Here is a 17110-nt window from a genome sequence, read left to right on the forward strand (position 1 = left end):
TCTGACATGTTTTCAGAATGGACCATATTAGATATATTCTATTATGGTCTATCTGAGTTTTCCAAGATGTCATTGGACCATTCTGCAGGTGGATCCATTCACCTAAAGAAAACGCCTGCAGAAGCTAAAGAACTTATTGACATGGTTGCAAATAACCAATTCATGTACACTTCTGAGAGGAATTTCGTGAATAATGGGACGCCTCAGAGGAAGGGAGTTCTTGAAATTGATACTCTGAATGCCATATTGGCTCAGAACAAAGTGTTGACCCAGCAAGTCAACATGATTTCTCAAAGTCTGAATGGATGGCAAAATGCATCCAATAGTACTAAAGAGGCAGCTTCTAAAGAAGCTTATGATCCAGAGAACCCTGCAATAGCAGAGGTAAATTACATGGGTGAACCTTATGGAAACACCTATAATTCATCATGGAGAAATCATCCAAATTTCTCATGGAAGGATCAACAAAAGCCTCAACAAGGCTTTAATAATGGTGGAAGAAACAGGCTCAGCAATAACAAGTCTTTTCCATCATCTTCTTAGCAACAGACAGAGAATTCTGAGTAGAGCCCCTCTAATTTAGCAAATTTAGTCTCTGATCTGTCTAAGGCCACTCTAAGTTTCATGAGTGAAACAAGGTCCTCCATCAGAAATTTGGAGGCACAAGTGGGCCAGCTGAGTAAGAAAGTCACTGAAACTCCTCCCATTATTCTCCCAAGCAATACAAAAGAAAATCCAAGAGGAGAGTGCAAGGCCATTGATGTAATCAATATGGCCGAATGCACAAGGGAGGAGAAGGACGAAAATCCTGGTGAGGAAGACCTCCTAGGACGTCTCTCAAGCAAGAAGGAGTTCCCCATTGAAGACCTAAAGGAATCTGAGGCTCATATAGAGACCATAGAGATTCCATTAAATCTCCTTCTGCCATGCATAAGCTCTAAAGACTATTCTTCCTCTGAAGAGGATGAAGATGTAACTTTAGAGCAAGTTGCTCAATATCTAGGAGCCATCATGAAGCTGAATGCCAAGTTATTTGGTAATGAGACTTGGGAAGGTGAACCTCCATTGCTCATTAATGAACTTGATACATGGGTTCAGCAAACTCTACCTCAAAAGAAACAAGATCCTGGGAAATTCTTAATACCCTATACCATAGGCACCAAGACCTTTGAAAAGGCTCTGTGTGACCTGGGGTCAGGCATAAATCTTATGCCACTCTCTGTAATAAAAAAGCTGGGGATCATTGAGGTATAGCCTGCCTTATTTTCATTACAATTGGCAGACAAGTCATTAAGACAAGCTTATGGATTAGTAGAGGACGTGTTAGTAAAGGTTAAAGGCCTTTACATCCCTGCTGATTTCATAATCTTAGACACTAAGAAGAAAGAGGATGAATGCATCATCCTTGGAAGACCTTTCCTAGCCACAGCAGGTGCTGTGATTGATGTTAACAGAGGAGAATTAGTCCTTCAATTGAATGGGGACTACCTTGTGTTTAAAGCACACGGCTATCCTTCTGTAATAAGGGAGAGTAAGCATGCAGAGCTTCTCTCAATACAGAGTCAAACAGAGCCCCCACAATCAAACTCTAAGTTTGGTGTTGAACCCCCATATCCAAACTCTAAGTTTGGTGTTGGGAGTCCACAACATTGACCTGATCACCTTTGTGGCTCCATGAGAGCCCACTGTCAAGCTATTGACATTAAAGAAGCACTTGTTGGGAGTCAACCCAATTTTTATTTATCTAATTTTATTTTTATTTTATTGTTATTTTATGTTTTAGTGGGTTCATGATCATGAGGAGTCACGAAAAAAATATTAAAATTAAAAACAGAATCAAAAAACAGCAGAGGAAAAATCACACCCTGGAGGAAGGACTTACTGGCGTTTAAACGCCAGTAAGGTGCATCTGGCTGGCGTTCAACGCCAGAACAGAGCATGGATCTGGGGCTGAATGCCAGAAACAAGCAACATCATGGCGTTTGGACGCCAGGAATGTGCCCTGAGGAAAGCTGGCGCTGAACGCTAGTAACAAGCATGGAACTGGCGTTCAACGCCAGAAATATGCTACACATGGGCGTTGAACGCCCAGAACGTGCACCACTTCTGTGTTTAAACGCCAGAATGGTATGCTAAGGCATTTTACATGCCTAATTGGTGCAGGGATGTAAATCCTTGACACCTCAGGATCTGTGGACCCCACAGGATCATCTCAGGGTCTGTGGACCCCACAGGATCCCCCCTATTATATTCTCCCCTCTTCTCAACATTCATTCTCTTTTTCCAATAAACACTCTTCCCCAAAACCCTTCACCAATCACCTCAATCTCTCTTCCCAATTACCCCCTTCACCACTCACATCCATCTACTCTTCCACATAAACCCCACCTACCTTCAAAATTCAAAAATCTTTCCCACCCAAACCCACCTTAAATGGCCGAACCTACCCTCTTCCCCCTCCTTATATATACCCCTCCATTCTACTTAATTTTCACAGAACACAAACCTCTCTTCTCCTTCTTGGCCGAATACACCTCTCCCCTCTCCTCCATATTTTCTTCTTCTTCTTCTTTTCTTCCTTCTCTTACTCGAGAGCGAGCAATATTTTAAGTTTGGTGTGGTAAAAGCATAAGCTTTTTGTTTTTCCATAACCATTGATGGCACCCAAGGCCGGAGAATCCTCTAGAAAAGGAAAAGGGAAGACAAAAGCTTCCACCTCCGAGTCATGGGAGATGGAAAGATTCATCTCCAAAGTCTATCAAGACTACTTCTATGATGTTGTGGCCAAGAAGAAGGTGATCCCTGAGGTCCCTTTCAAGCTCAAGAAAAATGAGTATCCGGAGATCTGACATGAAATCCAAAGAAGAGGTTGGTAAGTTCTAACCAACCCCATTCAACAAGTCAGAATCTTAATAGTTCAAGAGTTCTATGCCAATGCATGGATCACTAGGAACCATGATCAAAGTAAGAACCTGAATCCAAAGAATTATCTTACAATGGTTCGGGGGAAATACTTAGATTTTAGTCTGGAAAATGTGAGGTTGGCATTCAACTTGCCCATGATGCAAGGAGATGAACGTCCCTACACTAGAAGGGTCAACTTTAATCAAAGGTTGGACCAAGTCCTTATGGACATATGTGTGGAAGGAGCTCAATGGGAAAGAGACTCCAAAGGCAAGCCGGTTCAACTAAGAAGACTGGACCTCAAGCCCGTGGCTAGAGGATGGTTGGAGTTCATTCAACACTCCATCATCCCCACTAGCAACCGATCTGAAGTTACTGTGGATCGGGCCATCATGATTGGAGAGGAAGTAGAAGTTCATGAAGTCAACTCCCATGAATTCTACAAAATAGCCGATAAGTCCTCTACTTTGGCAAGGCTAGCTTTTCCTCATCTTATTTGCCATCTATGTTACTCAGTTGGAGTTATCATAGAAGGAGACATCCTCATTGAGGAGGACAAGCCCATCACTAAGAAAAGGATGGAGCAAACAAGAGAACCCACTCATGGAGCCCAAGGGACGCATGAGGAAGCTCGTCACCAAGAAATCCCAGAGAAGCCTCAAGGGATGCACTTTCCTCCCAACAACTATTGGGAACAACTCAACACTTCCTTAGAAGATTTGAGTGCTACAATGTGGAACAATTAAGGGTGGAACATCATGAGCACTCCATCATTCTCCATGAAATAAGAGAAGATCAAAGAGCAATGAGGGAGGAGCAACAAAGGCAAGGAAGGGACATAGAAGAGCTTAAGGACATCATTGGTCCTTTAAGAAGAAGACGCCACTAAGGTGGACTCATTCCTTGTTCTTATTTCTCTGTTTTTCGATTTTTTATGCTTTATGTCTACTTATGTTTTGTGTCTCTACTTCATGATCATTAGTGTTTAGTAACTATGTCTTAAAGTTATAAATAAATTCCATGAATCCTTCACCTCTCTTAAAAGAAAAATGTTTCTAATTCAAAAGAACAAGAATTACATAAATTTTGAAAATTGTCCTTGAATTTAATTCAATCATATTGATGTGGTGACAATACTTTTTGTTCTCTGAATGAATGCTTAAACAGTGCATATTTTTTATCTTGTTGTTTATGAATGTTAAAATTGTTGGATCTTGAAAGAATAATGAACAAAGAACAATGTTATTGATGATCTGAAAAATCATGAAATTGATTCTTGAAGCAAGAAAAAGCAGTGAAAAAGCAAAAGCTTGCGAAAAAAATGGCGAAAAAAAATAGAAAGAAAAAGAAAAAGCAAGCAGAAAAAGCCAATAGCCCTTAAAACCAAAAGGCAAGGGTAAAAAGGATCCAAGGCTTTGAGCAACAATGGATAGGAGGGCCCAAGGAAATAAAATCGGGCGTAAACGGCTAAATCAAGCTGTCCCTAACCATGTGCTTGTGGCATGCAGGTCCAAGTGAAGGAGTGTGCTTAAGAGCTCTGGACACCTCTAACTGGGGACTCTAGCAAAGCTGAGTCACAATCTGAAAAGGTTCACCCAGTTATGTGTTTGTGGCATTTATGTATCCGGTGGTAATACTGGAAAACAAAGTGCTTAGGGCCACGGCCAAGACTCATAAAAGTAGCTGTGTTCAAGAATCAACATACTTAACTAGGAGAATCAATAACACTATCCGAAATTCTAAATTCCTAGAGAAGCCAATCATTCTAAACTTCAAAGGAAAAAGTGAGATGCCAAAACTGTTCAGAAGCAAAAAGCTACAAGTCCCGCTCATCTAATTAGAATTAATATTCATTGATATTTTGGAATTTATAGTATATTCTCTTCTTTTTATCCTAATTGATTTTCAGTTGCTTGGGGACAAGCAACAATTTAAGTTTGGTGTTGTGATGAGCGGATAATTTATACGCTTTTTGGCATTGTTTTTAGGTAGTTTTAATAGGTTCTAGTTACTTTTAGGGATGTTTTCATTAGTTTTTATGCTAAATTCACATTTTTGGACTTTACTATGAGTTTGTGTATTTTTTTGTGATTTCAGGTATTTTCTAGCTGAAATTGAGGGACCTGAGCAAAACTCTGATAGGAGGCTAACAAAGGACTGTTGATGTTGTTGGAATCTGACCTCCCTGCATTCGAAATGGATTTTCTGGAGCTACAAAACTCTAAATGGCGCGCTCTCAATGACGTTGGAAAGTAGACATCCAGAGCTTTCCAGCAATGTATAATAGTCCATACTTTATTCGTGATTAGACGACGTAAACTGGCGCTCAACGCCAGTTCCATGTTGCTATCTGGAGTCAAACGCCAGAAACACGTCACGAACCGGAGTTGAACGCCCAAAACACGTTACAACTTGGCGTTCAACTCCAAAAGAAGCCTCAGCTCGTGGATAGATCAAGCTCAGCCCAAACATACACCAAGTGGGCCCTGGAAGTGGATTTATGCATCAATTACTTACTCCTGTAAACCCTAGTAGCTAGTCTAGTATAAATTGACAACCACTTCCGTTCTACCTTAGACCGGGCGCATATCTCTTGGATTCCTTAATCAGAATCTTCGTGGTATAAGCTAGAATTGATGGCGGCATTCATGGGAATCCGGAAAGTCTAACCTTGTCTGTGGTATTCCGAGTAGGATTCCAGGATTGAATGACTGTGACGAGTTTCAAACTCCTGAAGGCTGGGCGTTAGTGACAGACGCAAAAAAATCACTAGATTCTATTCCAACCTGATTGAGAACTAACAGATGATTAGTCGTGCTGTGACAGAGCATTTGGACTTTTTTCACTGAGAGGATGGGATGTAGCCATTGACAACGGTGATGCCCTACATACAGCTTGCCATAGAAAGGAGTAAGAAGGATTGAATGGATGCAGTAGGAAAGCAGAGATTCAGAAGGAGCACAGCATCTCCATACGCCTATCTGAAATTCCCACCATTAATTTACATAAGTATTTCTATCCTATTTTATTTATCTTTTAATTATCTAATCCAATCACATTTGAATTAGCCTGACTGAGATCTACAAGATGACCATAGCTTGCTTCATACCAACAATCTCTATGGGATCGACCCTTACTCACGTAAGGTTTATTACTTGGACGACCCAATACACTTGCTGGTTAGTTGTGCGGAGTTGTGACTAAGTGTAATTCACGTGTGAGAGCTACCAAATTATTGGAGCCATTGTTTATGATCACAATTTCGTGCACCAGCTAGTCGGTAGGAATTGGAGCTGGGTAGTTAGTTACAAATCTGAATTTTTCCTTTTTGGTATTTTCTTCTGCATTTTCTCTCTGCAACCTTCTATTTTCTGGTTTTACTTGAGCAATGATGAACTAAACCCCCAAATTCATTAGGGGGAGGAGCTCTATTGTAATTCCAATGAATCAATGAAATTCTTCTTCTTCTCAATTCATTTTTGTAGCCATTGGATATATTCTATTTTGATTTAGAATTCTTCACTCCGGAAGGGGGTTGAATTCAATTGAATGCTTGTGTGAACCTCGGAAGGGGAATCACTTGCATTAGAATTGGAGCTCTATCCTTCACTACTCTCTTGATCAACACTATTCGGGAGGAATTGAGATCTTGAGATTTAGTGTGGCTTATGGATGAGAGATTTGCACTTAACCTCTTCTCATGACAATTAGATCAAGGAATTGGCAAGATTGATTATGATTAGAGAGATTGGATTGCCAAGAAATTGAGATCCAATCAACTTCAATCCGCCATAGATCTACTCAAATGATTAAGGAAGGAGTTGAGACCCAATTGATTTATGAAGGATTAGAATATCTCCGATCCCTGATGAATCACTTTCTCTTATTTTTCTTCACTTTAACCTTCTCTGAGTTCAATTTTCATTTGATTTGTCTTGCTGTTTGAATCCTTGCACCTAATTTCCTTTATAATTCATGCAATTTAAGTTCCCTCTCAATTTAGATTTTGCAATTTTACTTTCTTGAGCTCTAAGATTCAGTTATTTACATTTCTTGCAATTTAAGTTTCAGCTCTTTTAATTTCTTGCACTTTAAGTTTCAGCAATTTATCTTTCTTGCCATTTAAGTTTCTGTCAATTTACATCCAGCCTTTAAATTTTTGCTATTTACATTCTGTCAATCAATTTCAACCCAAAACATCAACTATCAGCTTAACTAAATTCATCACCTAACTAAGGTTGCTTAATCCATCAATCCCTATGGAATCGACCTCACTCCTGTGAGTTATTACTACTTGATGCGACCCGGTTCACTTGCCGGTTGCTTGTGTGGAATCATTTTTCCCCCATCAGCTACCTTTTGCATGTCCGAAATGAAACACCACCCATTTTGTTTGTAAGGCCTGAGGTCCTCATGCAGCAGCTCAAGGAACCACCTCCAGTTCTCCGTGTTCTCCACTGGGACAATGGCATATTATTGGCGTCTTGTTCAATGGCTGCCAAGATTTGTCCACCAAATCTTGTTTTCAGAAATGCTCCGTCAAGCCCCATTAGAGGTCTGCAGCCCGCACTAAACCCCTTCTTGCATCCATCCAAACAAATATATATCTTGTCAAAAATGGGTTCTTCTTTGGGGTTGGAATGAGGAATTGTTAAGATGTGCACAGTTGATCTAGGGTTGCACTTCAGCAGAGTCTCAACATAGTCTCTCAACATCCCGTATTGTGCAGCAGCATCACCATACACAATGTGCCTTGCATCTCCAAGTGCTCTTGTCAAGGAAGACTTGTTCAAGTCCAAGTCATATTTGCTTTTGAAGTATGTTAAAGCTTTAGTGTGCTTCAGATTTGGAATTTTTCTATGCTTCTTTACCAACTTGCTTACTAACCACACTCTATTAGATAATCTATTGTCTCCCTTGGGCAGGTATGATCATCATTAAAGATTTTAACTTGCCAGCAAACACCCTCACTATCCTTAGAGGCATAGATAACCCAAGGACATTCCTCACTTTTACACATCACCCTCATTTTTCTTGAACCAAACTCTCTTACATTCCTGTATGCAGTACTCCCTCACAGCCTCCTTAAAATCCAACTTCGTTTTGAATTTCATACATACCTCTAGGCAGAGTTCCCCGAATCTTGTACATTCTCTGAAAACAGGGAATGCTTTGTCATCCTCAACTTCACCAAATTCATCTTCTGAGTTAGGTGTCTTCATTTCTTTCGAATACCAAGAATATGCCCCATCTAAATCATCATGATATTCATCATGAGCATCATAAACACCAACATTAGGACTAAGGTCTACCATTGGTCCAAAAAATAACCCATCATCTTCACCCGAATCATCCTCAAGCACCAAAGCATCATCAACTTGGAGTATCTCCTTCTTCAATTTACTAACTTTAACTTTTTTAAGATGTTTCTTGTTAACCTCTTTCCTTTTAGCTATTAGTATTGTATTGGTAACCTCTTCATCATTGGAACTCTCTTCAACCCCGGCCTTATAAGCACTATGTCCCTTTAGTTGTATGTCTTGTCACATGACTTTTAGCTAATGCCCAGGTTATATATCTCCTATTCAGTGTTGTTCTTGCATCACCTTTCTTTATAGGTTTTTTCGAAGTAACACCTTTCTTCTCTGTCACATTCTTTGAGGGCCATTTGGGTTAGAAAATCTTAGTAGGTTTTGACTTTGGCACTAGTGTTGGAGTACATTTGGGAATTGGAGTTGAATTGGTGGTTGGAGCTGGTACTTGAATATGGTTCATATCTTGGTTGGGTGGAGCAGGGGTAGTAGCCATAGAAATTGGGTTTGGAATGGTAGAGGTTGTCTGCTAGGTGGTTCAATAGTTTTAGGTTGGTTACATGGGTTTGGAACTGGGTGTGGAGGAATAACCCTAGAGCTTGGTCCTGTTCTCAGTAAAACTGGTTGGGTGGGGACTTCAACCACCACCTCCCTGCCCATTTTGGATGGTGGTTCTTCCAAATACGTTGAATAGATTGCTCATAGTACACATGCACCTCTCCATGGTTTCTTTCAACATGGAAGCACCTCTCCAGGAGCTCAGCATCAGAATTTAGTTCCCTTAGACTAGTCTCTAAGGGTCTGTTTGGAACTAGCCACCAACAATGTTTCACCTTATCATACCCAAGCTCTTTGTAATACTCTCTGATGAAAAAAACACATCTAGCCGATCTAGGTTAAGTTTCGGAATCTCTGAAATATGGTCCCTAGTGTATGAGACGACACTGTCTTTACTCATCACAAAGGATCCCCCATAGTGACACACAATAGTAATGAGAGCCATCTGCAAATAACAAATGATCATCAAAATTGTCATCAACCAGGAAGGCACAATAACCCCAATCCCTAACTCACCATGAAAACACATAAACTACATGCATAAACTACATACATACTACTATTTTCAGCACATTACAACTATAGCTACCATCATCACGGACAAAAACAAACAATAAAAATGCAACAACAACATACGAAGAAAACCCTAACACAAATTTTTAGAAAAACACATTACAAAAGGGATGAACGAATGAATATATATCGACTTAACAATGTAGAAAAAGCCATAATTAAGAAAAAAAAGAGGAGTAGATAGTAGCTATTTTGTTTCTCCTTTCTATTTTGGTTACCTCTAACAATCAAGATGCTTCTCGTCAGACCACTACGTGTGCAATAGAGACGAGATAATTAGAATGTGCTTGCTTTGTTTGACAGAGAACACCAGAGAAAATCCTTCTCAAAGTGGCATCATTGAAAGAAATAAAGAGAAGAAGAGACTGTGTTGGATTGAGAGAGAAATAGTCACTGCATGTTAAATCCTCTCTAATACACTAACCGACGATGTTTCTATGCAATTTGTGAGCCAATTAAAAAACGGCGTCGTTTTGGAAGTCCAGCCTAGCTTCCAGCATGGCATCCGTCAATCCAAGTCATCTTTCCGTCACTGGAAAATACTTCAGGGGCGACAGCGAGTCATCTTTATTAAATTCAGGGACAATATTGGAGCCAATGCAAGTTTAGGCACAACTTTAAAATCCTAGTGCAAGTTCAAAGACCACTTTGAAATTTAATTGAAACTAAAATTCCTGATACCATCATTTGCGAATAAATGACCAACTAAAGATTGGATCTACTCGTCTTCCATGTTTAAATTGAGTATACGGCTAGTTCATTCCAAAGACTTCCATAGAGTAAGAAATGTCTCAAAACATAGTGTTTAGAGACTTTATCCTTAAAAAATATAAAACTTGTAATTGTTCAATATAAAAAGAAAAAGAATTAAAGACCCGTAGGACTAGTAAAAGTGTTTTTTTTTTGTGTAAATTTTAATGGCCAATCATGCTTTGGCGTTAAACATGTCCTTAAAGCCATTACTAAAAAAGCAGTCGACACCAATATTGAAGGAAAAAAATTAGAATATAAGGAAAAATATAGAGTTTCGCTAATGTGTTCTAAAGACATTTAAAAATATTATAGAAACATACTTTACTAGAAATGATTGAAAAAATAAATTTTTTTATATTTCCAATAAATTGAATACATCAAACTCTTTTTTTTAAAAAAATATTATTATATTCTTAAAATGTGCTTTTAAAATACAAAATAGCTAAATCCAAATAAAAATATGGAACTACAAGGTCTAAAAGATAACATGCGCGATCAAATACAGCTTAATCTACCCAAACTTGGAGTTTTACCAAGTTAATCAGATTTCTTGGCCACACTTAATAACACTCCTGTAGTAAGACATATGACTACAAATCCAAGAGAAGCCTCCGTTGATACATGGATTCCTGTATTAATGAAAGGAGGCGTGAACATTCAATTATAGTGGATCTTATATAAGGCCCTGAATTTTCACCAGATATTCAGTTTGGTCTGAGTTTTAGAACCATGAGTTAGTGAACCTTTCGTCGCCAATACAGTTAACCGAATGGACTAGCTGTAAAACTGCTTTAAAGGCGGTTAACCACACACGCAAACATTCTGTTAACTAGATTGGTGATAGAAAACCAACTTGATTAATGATTGTGAGGGATCAAATGGAGTATGTTTAAAACTTAAAAACCAAACTGATTATCAAGTGAGAACTTAGGGACCAAATTGAGTATCATCTCATTGTATAGTACAGACTCACCAAAATAGTCCAGGATCATCTTGCACCCAATGAATCCCAGAACAACAGCAATGGATGGCTAACAAGACCGAAAAGACAGATATCAGTGAGAAGGATGGGATCACAAACTCATAATTGAAAGAATAGCCTGAACAAGGTTATCAAACTCGAGTTCAGGTTCTCAAATTGCATTTTATGATTTATGTTTACACAAGTCGAGGTAACCTTTCGAGATTGATTACCTCGAGCTTAAAACTATGTGAAAGATGGGATTCTCAGTAGCAGATTATGCAAATAAATTATTCTTTCAAATAAGAGCAATGATAATGTAACCTTCCACTTCCCTTTTGCTGAAATGAAAATTTTACCTTCCCTTCAGGATAAATTAACAGATAGAATTTAAGTCAAATAGGTATGACAGAAGGAACATAATCCAAATCAATCTTTCCTATGTGCTCATGTGCACCAGTTTATTTTCAACCACTATTTAGATGAAGTAGCAAATTTCTTCATAGACAAGATGCTAAAGTAAAACACCAATGATAGAGTGGCAACTGAACCTTAGTCTAGAAGAAACATATTTGCTTCTTTTAAGGGATATATACACTTAAACACAAGAATACTCGCACCAACCAAAGGGATATAAATTTAAGTCAACATTTACCTGCAGGAACTCCAACTCTGACATGCCCTCAGATATTATTGGGTAAAGTGACCTTAAACCTACAATTAAATATGGAAGCACTTTATTATTGCTTATCCATGCGAAAATCAATTTGCACAACTGACTGTTAGACAGATTCACATCTTAGAAGTTAGATAAATAGCAAAAATGAATCTTTTCACCTGTCCAACCTCACATGGCCATGCAGTAGAGAAAAATTGTTTAATTCTTTGTCTATTTTGTGGAATAAAAGAACCTCATTTTTTGTAACAAATTACCATTCATAAGATTATTCATTATATATTCAATGAGAAAATCAAACTGATGAAATACCCTTACATGGCAGAAAAGTACTTGTAGGGTTTCAAGAATCCAGATGTCAAATATTATAACTGAAGAAATAATTTCTAAGACATACAACTATACAAGAACGAAGTTCAAATATATTAGTATTTATTCAAAAATGAATGAGGCAACAGAACTTACTCAAAATGGCAAAAAGATTAGACGAAAATACTACAAACGGATCCCGAGTTACGCCAAAAACTGCAGGTATTGAGTCAACCTAAATGAAAACATCATGTCAACATTCAAGTACCAAATTGACTAGAAAATGCTTGCAATGGCAAAGAGGGATTAGAAAACCTACTGCAAATGCAATGTCACTGAACTCAACAACTGCTACAGTAAGAAGCAAAGGGGTGGCCTGCCCAAAATGTTTTATCCCTGTTAGAAATTAAGTTGAAATTAATTTAATCCAGATTATAGTCACTGAAAATGAAGGGAAGCAATGAGTCTAAATGCAGCGAAGTTCAAGGGTTTTGAGCTGTGGGAAGGCAACTGAATGAACCAAGACAATAAGGAAGTAATATCAATTTGTAACTGACTAATTGACGGTCGGACAGTTATAAAGCACTTACTTTCCACAGCCCATCTTGACTTGTTATGAAACGATTTCCATCGTAATATGCTGCAAAATGTAAAAAAAAAAAACAACTCCAATAAGCTGAATGGTAGAAACATGCCAAGTCAAAATGCAAAAGCTAACAGCATATTTTCCCATCTTGATTTGTCAACGGTAACATATAAGTTCAAATGCCTGCGTACACAGAACATTACTTGTTACAGGGATAAATTTCTGGCATGTCTTCACCACATAGTTATTAGATAAGTCCGACTCATCATCTTCACTGGCAAATAGCTATTCATAAAAACAAGAAAATGCTGCAATCAAATCCATATTCCATATAATTCTGAACATCACAATGAGAAGCATAGAATTCATAGGATACAATAATAATTAACCAGGTAGTCAAGAGTTCGATCTTGCCACTCTCGTGTTCATAATTAAATGTTAATTCCACTGTGAGATAAAGTTGGCATATTCATTTTCCCTGTCAAAGCCTAGATTGGTGCTAGAGAAACGTGAACTCTGCACGACATTCTAAGCTTTAAGGATCATTGATTTTTTAAAGTAATAGACATAGAAAGTGTTATGCCAAGAAAATATGTGGGGAACACATTGGAAATTACAAATCTTCACCTTAAATGATGAGTAAAGTAATATAGCGGCCAATAGAAGGTTGACTGCCTCAAACGTCTGAAATTAGTGTAATAATAAATGATACAGGATGATTAGAAAGTTTAAGCTTAACCAATTACTAACTGAAAATATATAGAGATGATAAGAGAAAAATATACCTCAAGGGTGGCTGTTCCAAGAAGTATTAATGTTAGGCGAAAGATAACTGCGCCAGCAATACCATAAGAAAGTACACGATTCTGTATTCAATAAGAAGTAAGTGAAAAACTGATTTGCAATCAAAGATTTTCTTTTTAAATATTTGATGCAATATTAACGAGTTGAGCAACAACAATTTGGAATATCTCATAGTTTAAGATGGCAACAAGTTTATCCAGAAAGAAAATGTTGGCAAAGAAGTTAATGCATCACCTGGTACATAATTGGCACTTTGAAGTATTTGAATATCAGAACGAAGACAAAGAGATTATCTACAGAAAGACTTTGCTCCAATATGTATCTAATAGTGCACAATGGTCAAAAGCCACCATCCCGTTCAATACAATAAGAAGTTGAAGAAAGTTAAAACAAAGAGGAATGGAAGATTTGTATAAAATATTTTATCTAACCATAGTTATTATAAATAAACATCCAACATGTGTTAACTTTTAACTCCTGCTTTGGATCAGTCTAGTAATCACACTATTCTAGGCCCATATAAAGAAGGGTATTAGAGAAGAAGAACACAAGATGAAGTCTGGTTCATTAAAACTAGCATGAAAGCATCTAGAGCATGCCACATCATAATGGATAAGGAAACGGAAATTTTGCTAATTACTGTGTCTGATTCCTCAAGAACATTAGTTATGCTAGAACTGTATAATTTACCCAGCGAAGAATTCAGATGCCTTGTCAACACCCTCTTTAAATCCCAAACCAACACCAAATGCCACTGCCGCACTCACCTATGATAAATCATAAATAAACTAACTTGAACATAAACAAACAAATAAGATACAAAAGACAGCATTCTAAAACTAATTAATCAACTACAGTTAGCTGAGATTTTCCAACCCATAAGACCACATTTCTAACAGAAGAGCTGTAAGTTTTATCTCCCAGAGACTCTTGTGTACTTTTATCCTTAGATGGCTCCTTCTTGCTAATGTCTTCTTTTGGTTGAGCGTAGATTCTCTTTACATCTGCATGTTCATCCAACTATCACTTATAAATAATGCAACAAAAATATCATAAAAATGAGATAACAGCACCAGAATTAGATGCGCTATATGAACAAAGTTGTTGGCACAATGACAGAAACACTACAACCCTATAGTTAACATGGGTTCTACTCCTGGAGAGAACACCAATTGGAAAAGCAAACTTGATGCTGCTCGAAATAAAGGGGGCTAATCTCCTTCTTTGGTAATAGGGAGGGGGATTCACCCAAAAAGATTAACCTAGCCTCCATCTGAAAGAGGTATCTTTCATAAATAGATATCTATACATAGGGCTGGCAATGGGATATTAAACCTATTTTCTTAGCTCAATCTCAAGCGCACAACCACTCCAATGGTCAGAAACACTCGACTCTCAATGAACCAAAAAACAAACATACTATTAGTATTTGGTCATTGACCATTATCCAAACCGTATTAGCTCAACGAATAATATCCAACAAATATATCTCTTTTCACACATACACTCAGCTACAAAATAAAACTGAGTCAGTAAAAGAATACCATCAAATACTAACACCTTAAACTCAAGTGTTATTGGTTCAATTAATTGTTTCAACGAAATTGACTGTGAATATGTGTATCAATAAAGAGCATGAACTAATAAATCGAATTCGAAATGTCGAAAGTTTAAGCTTAGCCTCAGCTCATTCAACATTCAGGCCAAAGTTGTCAGCACTATTATCGTTTATCAAACCTAGAACAGCAAATCAAGTCATGAGCTTGCATAATCTGATTTTCATTTTCTACATTTTGAATAATCTGAAAGCTATGAACATTTCAAAATCCACAAAAAATTAAATAATTCTTCTTTTTTATTCAGAGATAGTTACCTGAGGGAGTTAATCTACCATCCTTAACTACTCGCTTGAAGCCCAAAATTGGAAAAAAGAGAGCACCGCGAGAATGACAATCTGCCACACATTTTTTTATTATTATTATTTTGTAAAAGTATAGAATTTGTCAGGTGCTAAAGAAAAAGGAAATTAAGATTAGATACTCTCATGTTATATTATAATTTATAAATGGAGAGGAATTTATAGAAAAGGAAGACGAGACGATAAATGATTAGGATATGAAGTTAAATAGAAAGAAGAGAGGATAGACCAGAGGAAAAGGAAGAGACGAGGGGAGAGAATTTGGAGTGTGAGAGTGAAACCCTGTCACTGTGTTGGAATTTGAATGGGATTTTGATGCCGTTGTGAACAACGGAGGCTAATCCCATATCTCTCTTTTCTTCTTGCTGTGCGTAAGTGAGCGATTGGTGGTGACTTCATTCTTCTAAGAATAAGAACTTTGGGAACTAGATAACGACATGAGGGTCGAGGGATATTACCCAATCACGCTGCGTTGCGTTGCCTTGCGTTGTGCCAGCACTACAGATCAAGGCAGCAAAATCTCGTATTTTAAGTTTTTAACAAAAAGTAATTACCGAGTATCAAGATTTTAAAAACGATATTTTAGTCTTTAGATTTTATTTTAATAGAGTTCATAATTCATTTTTTAGGAGGATAATTATCTAAATCAGTCTCCAAAAATTTTAAAAATAAATATTTTAGTCTCAAAAAAATTAATATACAGATTAATCTCCAATTTAGAAATTATTCTACAAAAATTTAAAGTTGAAATTATTTGATAGTTTTGTATTTAATATAATCAAAAGATGTCCTATTTTAAAAACATGTTTGTATTAAAAGAAAGTGTTTTAATTTAGATTTCAAAACATCATTATTCACCTTATTTGTTTCTAATAAAAAGAGTGTATTAATATGCTAGTATCATGGTCCACATGCACAAAGCTTAGTTAATAATAATAATAATAATAATAATAATAATAATAATAATAATAATAAAGGTCGACATATAGTAAAAATAAAATAGATGGGAGACTGTTAAAGAAATCGTTGGGATTTATTTATGTATTAATTTTGTGGGAAACTAAATTATTCGCTTTTAAAATTTTTGGGATTGATCTGGATAATTACTCTGCTGAAAAATGAACGGGAGACTGATTTGTCTGTTGGAGTAAAACTTTGGAGATTGATCTATGTATTATTTTTTTTTGAGTGACTAAAATATCCACTTTTAAAATTTGTAAGAACTAATTTGAGTAATTACTCTTAATTAAAATTAGTGTATGTTCTATACTGGGATAATATATAAAAATATATAAAGTTTTTTATTAAAAAAATTAAATAAAATATATATAAAAATTATCACTATAAATAATGTCTTTTGTTCTTTTCTTAGTTAGAAATGTTAACAGATACTTGTAAAAATATGATGGGTTCTTTTTTTCTCTTCATTTCTTTTTAAAAAATTAGTATTTTTTGTCTCCTTTCTATTTTTATCATAAGTAGGGCTAAAAATATATTAGATCAAATTTTGCTCTTAACAGACCAAATTTATCATACTGTTAATTGGTCTAGGTTTAGTCTGCAATTTGTTATAAACTTGTTTTAAAATACTAAATATGATTTATTATTTTACCTGATGATGACAAGTCATCTTATACTAGTTGCACAAGTATTTTTCATCTGTTTCATTAGGTTTTATGTATTTTTTTGCACAATAAGTATGTGATTGGAATGGAATTCCATGTTTATCTTGATTTAATCAAACATCATTAATTTT

At 36.6% G+C, this 17110-nt stretch overlaps 1 protein-coding gene across 1 annotated transcript; it reads right to left on the reverse strand.

Annotated features, from left to right (window-relative positions):
- Positions 1–10497: 10497 nt before the first annotated feature.
- Positions 10498–15841, reverse strand: LOC107472190 (thylakoid membrane protein TERC, chloroplastic). The gene is made up of 14 exons (XM_016091738.3): positions 15584–15841; positions 15310–15390; positions 14313–14440; positions 14127–14203; positions 13671–13758; positions 13418–13498; positions 13260–13316; positions 12836–12917; positions 12637–12686; positions 12366–12422; positions 12203–12281; positions 11717–11775; positions 11074–11131; positions 10498–10729 (listed from the first exon to the last, which is right to left on the reverse strand). Exons 1-14 carry the CDS (start codon positions 15699–15701, stop codon positions 10638–10640), a joined length of 1107 nt encoding a protein of 368 aa, XP_015947224.1. The 5' UTR covers positions 15702–15841; the 3' UTR covers positions 10498–10637.
- Between the last annotated feature and the right edge of the window lie 1269 nt (positions 15842–17110).

The sequence above is a fragment of the Arachis duranensis genome, chromosome 2, assembly GCF_000817695.3.
Source record: "Arachis duranensis cultivar V14167 chromosome 2, aradu.V14167.gnm2.J7QH, whole genome shotgun sequence".
Classification (NCBI taxonomy): domain Eukaryota; kingdom Viridiplantae; phylum Streptophyta; class Magnoliopsida; order Fabales; family Fabaceae; genus Arachis; species Arachis duranensis.

Bases quoted from the DNA above. Each gene is read 5' to 3' on its own strand.
- LOC107472190 (XM_016091738.3), bottom strand. From the start codon at position 15,701: ATGGGATTAGCCTCCGTTGTTCACAACGGCATCAAAATCCCATTCAAA. The intron at 13,499-13,670 runs GTGATGCATTAA...TATTGAATACAG, and splicing joins AAGTGCCAATTATGTACCAG to AATCGTGTACTTTCTTATGG. The intron at 13,317-13,417 runs GTATATTTTTCT...CACTAATTTCAG, and splicing joins TTGGAACAGCCACCCTTGAG to ACGTTTGAGGCAGTCAACCT.